Source organism: Asparagus officinalis, chromosome 1, assembly GCF_001876935.1.
Source record: "Asparagus officinalis chromosome 1, Aspof.V1, whole genome shotgun sequence".
In the NCBI taxonomy this organism is placed as follows: Eukaryota; Viridiplantae; Streptophyta; class Magnoliopsida; order Asparagales; family Asparagaceae; genus Asparagus; species Asparagus officinalis.
This window is the reverse complement of record NC_033794.1, coordinates 130598694-130609253: the sequence shown is the minus strand read 5'-3', so window position 1 is coordinate 130609253 and position 10560 is coordinate 130598694. Positions and strand designations below refer to the sequence as shown.

At 41.8% G+C, this 10560-nt stretch overlaps 2 protein-coding genes across 3 annotated transcripts; both read right to left on the bottom strand.

The window, feature by feature from the left end:
* LOC109841868 lies at positions 3358 to 4791 on the bottom strand. The gene has a single exon (XM_020410799.1). It carries the CDS (start codon positions 4789 to 4791, stop codon positions 3358 to 3360), a length of 1434 nt encoding a protein of 477 aa, XP_020266388.1.
* Positions 6005 to 9976, bottom strand: LOC109821029 (ADP-ribosylation factor GTPase-activating protein AGD12-like). Of its 2 annotated transcripts, none has more exons than XM_020387246.1 (7): positions 9804 to 9976; positions 8520 to 8595; positions 7921 to 8084; positions 7711 to 7834; positions 7434 to 7553; positions 7227 to 7322; positions 6005 to 6499 (listed from the first exon to the last, which is right to left on the bottom strand). In XM_020387246.1, the coding sequence occupies exons 1-7, from the start codon at positions 9959 to 9961 to the stop codon at positions 6218 to 6220; spliced, it is 1020 nt and encodes a 339-aa protein (XP_020242835.1). In that variant the 5' UTR covers positions 9962 to 9976; the 3' UTR covers positions 6005 to 6217. The 2 variants fall into 2 exon arrangements, with proteins under 2 accessions (XP_020242835.1, XP_020242882.1); XM_020387293.1 differs by having other exon boundaries at positions 7434 to 7550.

Here is a 10560-nt window from a genome sequence, read left to right as displayed (position 1 = left end):
AAATATGGTTACTGCCCTCTCGGAGATCATCAGATCATGCCTCCTCATTCTCTGCAGAGGACGGGGAGTGAGCTGTTTGAAGGTGATGCCATCATCAGGCATCACCTGAATGTTCGATGAAGCTTGGAACAATATCCTTCTTGTTGGTGGGCATAAGATATTATAGCAAATTGACTGAAGAGAGCACAGAGAACAGGCCTCGCTGTTATTTTCTTCAGTTTCCAATAATTTTTGGAATTTTTAGCTATCCTGTTGCTTTTTACTTGCTGTGTGTTATAGAGTTAACTTTTTTCCTGGTAAACAATTACAGAAGCTTCTCATCTTAGCGAAGCAAGCTTGGAGGTACTCGTACATATTTTCAATAGAATTTTGGAGGTTGTTTCCAGAGGTAATGTAGGCCTTCCATTAAGTAATCTTGACTATGAGAATTATTGAGAAATTAGGGCTTCTTACTTCTCATTGATAGAATTGTTGGCTTATATAGCCTTACACACATGTTTACACAAAGGCCCTCTAACAAACCCTTTAATTGCATTACATTCTCAACACTCCTCCTCAAGAAGGGCGAAAGATATCTATTAAGCCCATCTTGTCACACCCTCTAGCTAGATCTACTGAGCTAAGCCATTTAGTCAAGCAGTCTGCAGCTTGCTCCTTAGTTGGAACATAGCCTAACTCCAGTAGCCCACTGTTCAGTTTCTCCTTGATGAAGAATCTATCAATCTCGATGTGCTTAGTTCTGTCATGCTGAACTGGGTTGTTGGCGATGCTGATAGCTGACTTGTTATCGCACCACAAACTCATCTTGGCCCCTTGATCAAGGTTCAGTTCCACCAGCATGTTCTTCAGCCACATCAACTCCGCAACCCCCAAGGCCATGGCTCTGTACTCTTCTTCAGCTGTTGATCTCGCCACCACAAATTACTTCTTGCTTTTCCAGGAGACTAAATTGCCTCCTACAAATAGACTCAGGTAGATCAGCCTACCCACCAATCTTTGATATCTCTCACGATCAACAGGTTCTCCTGCCTCAGCACTCAGCCTGAGACTCTGATCAATCGGTGTAGCAGCAGTCTTGCATCCCAACATCCCCGTCTCTGCAAGAAGATCCAGTGCATACTTCCTCTGGGAGAGAACAATCCCCTTAGGTCCATGAGCTATCTCTATCCCAAGGAAGTATCGCAGCTGACCCAGATCCTTCACTTCGAATTCTTTGCTCAATCTTACCTTGAGCTGAGCAATCTCCTTCTCATCATCCCCTGTGATGATCATGTCATCCACATATACTGCCAGCATTGTGATGTGACCTCCACTTCTTCTGAAGAATACAGTATGATCGGCATTGATCTGTCTGTATCCCATACTAACCATGGCTCTCCTGAACCTGTCAAACCATGCTCGAGGGGACTGTTTTAGTCCATACAAAGACTTCTTCAGTCTGCAGACCTTACCCACTGTCTGTCCTGTGCTACATCCAGGTGGTATCTCCATATACACCTCTTCCACTAGATCTCCATGAAGGAACGCATTCTTCACATCCAGTTGGTGTAGTTCCCATCCACCATTTGTTGCTAGAGAAATCAGCGTTCGAACAGTACTCATCTTCGCCACTGGTGCAAAAGTCTCATCGTAGTCAATGCCGTATGTCTGGCTGTACCCTTTTGCCACCAGTCGTGCCTTGTATCGTTCAACCTTCCCTTCCGGGTTCTGCTTCACGGTAAACACCCACTTGCATCCCACTGCCTTTTTTCCTGCTGGCAGTGTCGCTAACTCCCACGTGTGGTTCTTCTCAAGAGCCCACAGCTCCTCATGCATAGCAGCCTTCCACTTTGGGTCATTCTTAGCATCCTGCCAGCTGTTAGGTATAATAACAGAATCTAATGATGCAATGAATGCTCCATATGAAGGTAATATGTGAGAATAGGAAACAGAATGAGCTAGATCCCAACCATATCTCTTAGGAGGATTTCCCGCATTACTGCGAGTAGTCCTCCTTTCTGACATTAGAGTAGGGGGAGGGTTAGGAGTAGGAATGATATTACCTAGAGTGGAGGGTGGTGTAGGTGTCTCAGGAGTTAGAGCAAAACTGGACGAGGGACTAGGCACTGGCACTGTTATTATAGGCACCTCTGGCTCCTTCCCCCTCCTACTGTATGTAAGCAACTCCCCCTGAGCTGTAGGTCTAACACCCCTTGTCTCCTCCTTCTCCCCTTCGTCTTCATCCTCCTTCTCTTCTGGGTACGGGATCGAAATTGGGATTGACCCCCTTGAGCTCTCACCATTCTCCCCCTCTTGCCTCATACCTCCAGTATCGGGCAAGTCACCAAAATGTGAAGTAACCCCTACTGTGTAGTACGGCTCGAGCTCCCGAAACCGCACATCCATGCTGACAAACAGCCTTTTTTCCACCGGGCTCCAGCAGACATACCCTTTCTGGGTGCCATTGTATCCCACGAATATACATTTCACAGCCCTAGGGTCTAGCTTCCCAACCGATGGTCTGTTGTCCTTCACAAAGCACACACAGCCAAATACCTTCAATGGTAGGGCCCCTTCGTTATCTCCTTTCAGTATCTCACAGGGAGACTTCCACTCCAACACACTCGAAGGCATCCGGTTGATTAAGTAAGCAGCAGTCAAGACTGCTTGTCCCCATACCACCTTTGGGACATTCATCGCCATCATCATACTCCTAGCGACTTCTAGGAGATGTCTGTTCTTCCTCTCTGCTACCCCATTCTGAGCTGGGGTGTATGGGCATGTAGTCTGGTGTAGAATCCCCTGAGCTGACAGATACTCCCCAAGTGTTCTGTTGGTATACTCTGTCCCATTATCCGACCTCAACACCTTTACTGCTGCACCATACTGAGTCTGGATGTGCTTATGAAAATCTTTAAAACAGCCAACTACATCACTTTTGTTTTTCATAAGATACACCCAAGTGACCCTAGAGAAGCAATCAATAAATGTAACAAAAAACTTGCATCCATTTATAGAATTTACTGGGCAGGGTCCCCAAACATCAGAGTGTATTACTTCAAACTTACAAGAACTCCTATTACCTGAACTAACGTAAGAGCTTCTAGTTAGTTTTCCAAACTCACAAGCATCACAATGTAGCTTCTGTTTATTTATTTTTTCAAACAGGGTTGGATACATTCTACCCAAAATGCCAAACGACGGATGTCCCATCCGTTGATGATAAAGCATCAACTCATCTTCTGCACACACTTTAGCTCCTCCTGTTCCCGTCCTCTCCACCACAGATGTCAGCGCTGAGTCCATCCCTTCGCGGTCCAAGTACCACAGCCCGCTACGCCATGTCCCAGTCCCAAGTCTTCACCCTGTCCCTTTCTCCTAAAAAATTACCTTGGGAATGTCAAAAGAAACAATACAATTTAGTTGGATGATAATGGCACTAATGGATAACAGGCTAACAGGAAATGAAGGAGCATGCAGAACATTAGATAAAGTTATAGAACCTGTACAACTAACAGTGCCCTTACCAACCACATCCTGTGTTGTACCATCAGCAATTTGGATGCTCTCTGCTTCTGCTAAGTGAGTGTAAGATAAGAACTCACTGGCATTGCCTGTCACATGTCTGGATGCTCCAGAATCCATTATCCAGGCGGTGGATCTTCCCTCGTTTGGGTGTGCGCGAAGGGCGTAATTAGCATAGTCCCCTCCAGAGAAAGTAGTAGATGCCCCCTCAGACACATCACCTACTGCGCTCTGCTTCCTACTCAGTGCTGTCAAGAATGCACGATCCTCGGCAGTGAAGATCATCTCAGCTTCTTCTTCTCTTTCTGTCACTGTCAAGTTTGCTCGGTGGCCTCCTCTTCCACCTCGCCTGCCTCCACGACCACGACCACGGCCTCCAGCCTGACCGCGTCCACCCCAGTCTCTCTCTCTGGGTGGCTTAGGGCACATCTGTCTCAGATGTCCTACCTCTCCGCAGTTGAGGCACTTCCTAGTCTCCCCTCTGAATCCAGTGTAATCCGGGTTGGATACCACCAGTGCAGACTTCTCCCCTGTAAGTCCATCTGTCCCAGTCTGTAGTCTGATGCGGCTCTCCTCCTGTATCATGGCTGAGATTGCCTCCTCCAGTGGTGGGATCTTAGTCTGAGTTAGTAACAACGCCGTCCTCTGCTCATATGCTGGAGCCAAACCTCGGAGAAACAACATGGTCCTCTTCTGCAAGGAGGCCTCACGCTCCTTGCACTTCGGGTCTTTACAGCTCGCTAGGGGTGAGAAGTGATCGTGATCGAGCCACAAGCGCTCCAGCTCTGTGGCGTACTCCTGTACAGTCCTCTCTCCCTGGACTGTAGCGCTGATTTCCTTCTCGATCTGGAATACCCTCAGGTTATTTCCCACCCCATCGTAAGTCCTCCTCAGCTTCTCCCAAACATCATGCACCCTCCCAAGACCATCCACTGTGGCAGCAATTGGTTGGACTATAGAATTCAGAAGCCAGATATACACTAACATATGAGTGGACTTCCACTCATCTCTCCCTGCTGAGCCCTCAGCCGGCTCAGTCTTCTCCCCTGTCAGATATCCCTCTAGGCTCCTCCCAGCAAGGGTATATTTCACCCGGCGCGACCAACTCAGATATGTCGCGGGTCCATCAAGTTTTACATCGATAGGTGGAAGCTCCACCTTCTTGGGTTGTGGCTTTGTCGAGCTCTCTCCCGCCGACAACTTCATCAGTTGCATCAGTGTTGAGATCTCCTCAGGATTCAACTTCTTGATGATACCTTCCATCGGATTTTTGCCAGTCTCCGTCATAGATCCAACTTGTATTCTTGTGTGCAGTGAAAATTTCGGCAGCACTTCGACAGCACAACAAGAAAGTTAGATCAATAAAAATTCCTATTTCACTAAGGAAACAAGAACCAAAAGCAAGATATCTCAACAAGGTGAGATATCAGCTCTTCTCTCATCAGTTCGAGGACTGACCTGTCGAGGGAACCTAAACAAGCTATTACAATTCAAGAAAGAAGAAAAAAAAAGGTCATCTAATTACAGATTACAGATCCCTCTTCTTTCTTTCTTTTTTTCTTTTTTTTTTTTTGTTCTAATCAGCACAGCACAAACTTCCCCACTACAGATCTCTCCCCTCTCTTTTTTTTTTTCAATAAAAAACTTCCCCACTACAGATCTCTCCCCTCTTTTTTTTTTCAATAAAAAACTTCCCCACGACTGCTGCCAAGCCCAGCACTTCCTTTTGTTTTTTTTTCTATTCTTCTTCCCCTACTCCGGCTCCCAATTTCGATCTCGCCAAGCTCTTCGCCGCTGACCGTTTCTCTGTCGCCGTCGCCCTCGTCGACTCCCCGTTCTCTCCCTTCACCAGCTCGTCCTTCATCGTCGCATTCTCATCGGCCCACCCATCGATCTCCTTCCACCTCCTCCTGCTCGATTGAGGGCAGAATCATTCACGACGCCATGGGAGATCGGAACAAAGGGGTCGGCATCGACGAGAGAACCAGGCCTTCTTCAACGGCGTGTCCTTTGCAAGATCTCCGGCCAAGGCACCAGCGAAAGCTCCGGCGAAGCTTGGTCGGGACTTCGGCTGACGTCGTCTTCGTCGTCGCGAAGGCTTTTATGGCGTCGGAGCTTGGTCGGGACTTCGGCTGACGTCGTCTTCGTCGTCGACGAGCTTGGATTCACGTCGGGTTCACAAGACAAACGAAGAGGCGGCGGCTAGGTTAGATAGCTCTGATACCATATTGAGAAATTAGGGCTTCTTACTTCTCATTGATAGAATTGTTGGCTTATATAGCCTTACACACATGTTTACACAAAGGCCCTCTAACAAACCCTTTAATTGCATTACATTCTCAACAAGAATGTTGAGAAGTATAATAGGAATTGTAAAAAAAGTTACAGCCACACTAGCTAAGAGGCTGAAATGTCATACCTTCATTATTATTCACACGCACGCACACACAAACGAGAAAATAAAAATAAAAAGATGACATGCTCATTTAAGAAACTATACTTGTTCAATGACACAGTTTATATTTTTGATAATAGTTACATAAAAACATAATTTCTCGACACCCATAAAATCAAAGATAAACAACTTGAATCAAAACAAAGGAACTTGTACAAAGAGTACAACACAGCAGCCATAAATTACAGTGCAAGAAAAATGCAAAAAAAATGATGACAAATACAACATATATAGTGAAAATTGGGAAAGTCTACTGCATCAGAGATTAAGAGGAGTCCACTCCAATTCTAAGAAAATCTCTCCGGACTCCACTTTCTGTAGCTTCAGCGATATCTCTTGCTTTATTTTCCCATCAACAATGTTCACAGCGCTGTCCTCGATGAGGGCATTGTCTGCCGTTTTCAACCACTTCCCGATTTGCATATTAGATAGGAGTTCGGGATCCCCAAAAGCCATTGCAGATGCAATCATTGGCTGAAGATCAATTTCTGCTTCACCCATTAAATCATCGGCAGAGAGTAGATCATGATCATACACTTCCTATAGAAGAGTATCATATGATGAGCATGGAAATTCAAGGACCATTCTAGCTTGTGAAGCTTTTCTCGCAATTTTTTCATGCTTTCTTGAACATGCAAAGAGTTTTTCAAGAGTAAAGCTCTTGTAAACTTAAGTGATAAGAACTCTATGTCCACCAACTTTTTTATCCATTGATTTTGCTTTGAGATTTCTGCTAGCATACGATCCACATTAAAACATAAATCTCAAAGATAGACTTAATGTATAGTAATGAATCTCAAAGCAAAATCAATAGATAAAAAAAGTTGGTGGACAAAAGCTCATGTCAAATTAAGTTTACTCGCTTTTCAATGTCATCAATTATACTCAAAGGTCTGCAGTCATAATATAGAAGTGTTTTGAGTATCCCTTGGGGTGAATGACTATAGAGCAGCCAAATGCCCAACACAAAATCTAGTGAAAGATGAACATCATCAGATTCATGGAAATATTTATAATATTTATGAACAATTCTTTCTGCAATTGATGAGATGCATTTTGCAAGTGTAAACACATTACTTTATTATGTATTTTAGAAGGTGGATGAGCATGAATTTGGATATGCAAGAAAGGAAAACTGGGTTATAGAATTTTGCCAAGACAACAAGCTTTATGCGACCAAAAAATTTAACCATTCAAGCAACCTTAACAGTTTCTTCAATGAGCTTAATATGCACCAAATAAAATATAATTATTTTATCAGACTCACCAATTTAAGGGCCTTGTAAGACTCGGGAACTGAAAGCTTAAGCTCCTCGTTCCAAACTGGATTTAGATTGCTCTTTACTACAGTCGTCTTCGCCTTCTGTATTGGATATGATAATGCATGTAATAAAAGCATCATCTTCTGAAGATACATAACTCAATCTTCTTTTATCACCAGAAACCAAAAAAATTGTTCTAAGACATAGCTGACCTGTTGCCCAAGAGTAAGAACAACATAAGGATCACTGCTTCGTAAATCTCTAACAGCCAAATTTGTGCCTTTTATCACTTTGACATTCAATATTCCAATGAACTCTACCATACCTGCCTGCTAGCAGTTGAGAATAGGAGACTATTGTCAGTTACACCTTCTCACCATAGCCAATAGTGTTACTAATGATTTATGATATGTTCTCTCGAAATAGTACAATTATCATAGCACTAATTACTCCATGGAATTCTTTAACGCATGAATCATCAAGACTTACTGAAGTATTCAAGGCATCAGAATCCACATCCTTCCCGGAATCACATGATGTGAAAGAACTGGAGGTCTTTGAAGAAACAATCCGAAGGCTAGGCTTCAAAAATTCTTGCAGCTCATACTTTGACCTATAACTCCACAGTAGATAAGATTTTGTTTCATGTTCCATTCTATGAGAAATTTATCAGAAATAAAGATTCCAACCTAAATTCACCTGATGAATTTGGAGCGCTCTTCATTACATGAGTCTGGGGTGGGTTTGGAAAATTCTGCTGGGAGGAATGCCTCATAAATTGAGTTGGCATAAGAGTTTCCGCCAACCTCAATCATGGACTGAATTTCCTCGTCAGACCATTCATCTAATGTCACAGATAGAACCTGTATCCAGCAGTTGAAGTTTTAGAAAAAGCAACCATTAAATTTTATGGAACAATATTTACAGAAAGTGGACACTTTTGATAAGAAATAAGGAAGAAGTCCAGTAGTTATAGTGCTGTGGAAGGGACAATAACCTAAAGACATACAGATGATAAACATGATGATTCATTTCAAATTTTCAATTTTGATTTATATTTGGCTTCAGATATAATTGTTGACACCGTGTTACTTACATTATGCTTTGATCAATCTTTTTCCCTGTTAGAGGAGCCTAATTCTTGTGTGAAACTATAAAATTTTCCAGTTAGGCTATGCAACAGGCATGTACGAGATAATTGCTTACAATAAGAGAAGTGGGTACAGGGGAAAATGAGTGTAATCATGGTAAGTCCTGTGGCCACCCAAGTAAACATGAGATGAGCAAATTTTGTATACCTTTGAGATATGAGTGCCTAGACTTCTGTGTACACCTGAACATTTTAGGCATATAAATACTCCAATATTAGATGACCTGAAAGGAAAAACAATAATTTTTCAGGCACAAATTTACACCAATATTTAACTATATGCATTTATATTATAGAAATTCATACAGCTTGAAGTAATAATAGTCATCTCATTGGTACAATTTGCATGCACCAAACAAAATAAACATGCATGACTTGAGAAAAGGTTAGCATAATGATAGAACTACTGGTTGTCTATGGCTTCTGTTGACAACTAGCTTTTAATATGCATGCAAGTTCCTTTAGCCAGAGAGGAGATTTACATTTCCTTTCTCCTCAAAATAATTTCTTGACTCTTAAATTTCAAAGCAAATTGCAGTGCATTTCTTGCAATTTGCTAACTCTACACTCACTATGAGATCGTCATGTGCAATTTGTTGCAGTTTTTGAAACTTTACAGCTTCTAGTTGGCCTATTTGAGTGGCATTTTTAAACTGAATTTTATAGCATATGTTACTTTTAGAAGTGATCCACTCACGATGCCACAACTGGACAAAGCAAATTAACTGAAATTCATTCTATCTGTATCTCTAAGAACCTATTTCCAACTATGCTGTTTATGTACCATATGTACCAAGACAGATTTTTGTTTCAACACTGCTGATCCATGTATAACCTCTCAACATCCATGTGTAACCTCTCATCATGAACTCGTGTTATTTTTTAACTGTTTCATGGGAACTAGAAGCCACAGTCCTAAAAATCACTGTAAATATGAATACAGAATGCTACATTAAAGAAAAAATGTTCGATTAGATAACTACCGCATAGGTTGTTATAAGTACAATTAATTTGACCAACATAACATAAAAACTGAATAACCTATGAATTTTTGAATGCCAAAGGATATAAGTCCACATAAAATGATGACATAGAGCGTTGCTCAACTGAATTCATACAGAGAAGTGGAATGATAAAAACTATCAACTAAAACCAAGAATAATGCTGACGAGTCATACATGATTGAAACAGTATAAATTTAACGAAATGTAGGGAACGAAAGATGTCCATAAGTCGCCAAAATTTTAATTTATTCTACAACAGACCTGGTATCCATGAAAAGGCTTTAAGAAAAAGGTTGCACCTCAGAGATACAATCAATATCATGATGTAAATCTTAGATCTCAACAAACATAAGAGAAACTAACACAGCATTACATTGCACACTTCTAAAAGAAATGTTTAATGTCGATGTGTAAGCGAAGATACTTACGCCCATTTAGGATCTGGGGCAGCACAATCTGCACATATCCTGTTGTCACTTTTATGCAATAAATCCTTCAATTTCCTTAAATTAGCTGTGGGAAAGAAATGAAAATTAGAGAGGTCGTCTCCAAGTAAATAACAAGCAATCAACAATTGTAGAACCATTTTCACTATTGGTGCTGTTTGCATTAGTCATTAGATTTAGATTGAGCAGCTATGAGATTGGTTACTTGGAGCTGGGGAATATCCTTAATGCAGTTGGTTTTGAAGGCTTCTATTTAATTTATCATTATTTCCTGTTTAGTATATATCTATTTATTTTTTTAAAAGGCCACTCAAATCTATAACAAAGTCCACAATTAAATCTCTTCGATAACTACTAAAATTGACCGCTGACCAGCAATAGAAGGCTAAGGGAAAGACTAAAGAGAAGTGCTTTCTCTTGTTGGTTTCTCTGTGAAAGGGAGAGATGGGCACTGCTCCAAATCCCAACTTCCCGGTTCCCATGGAACCAAAATGGACAGAGGGGATTATTTCATAAAAAACTACAGAATTAAGCAAAAAAAGGGATTTTACCTCAAACACGAATACTACTATACTAGGCGCATCCAAAATCCCTCATCCAAAACCCGGACTTACATCAAGAAGGGATCTATCCACTATATTAACAAGAAGAGTATAATCCCTTAAGAAAAATGGGGCGGTTATCTGGCGTATGTTAGCAGGCGAAAATTTTCCTGCTATCCTGCGCTCCCGCCGAGTTC

What these genes read in the sequence shown, in the direction of transcription:
- LOC109821029 (XM_020387246.1), bottom strand. Translation starts at nt 9,961, where the DNA reads ATGGTTCTACAATTGTTGATTGCTTGTTATTTACTTGGAGACGACCTC. An exon ending in GAGCGCTCCAAATTCATCAG is followed by an intron (nt 7,835 to 7,920) that starts GTGAATTTAGGT and finishes GTGGAGTTATAG; the next exon opens with GTCAAAGTATGAGCTGCAAG. An exon ending in TTCTTACTCTTGGGCAACAG is followed by an intron (nt 7,323 to 7,433) that starts GTCAGCTATGTC and finishes TATCCAATACAG; the next exon opens with AAGGCGAAGACGACTGTAGT.
- LOC109841868 (XM_020410799.1), bottom strand. Translation starts at nt 4,791, where the DNA reads ATGACGGAGACTGGCAAAAATCCGATGGAAGGTATCATCAAGAAGTTG.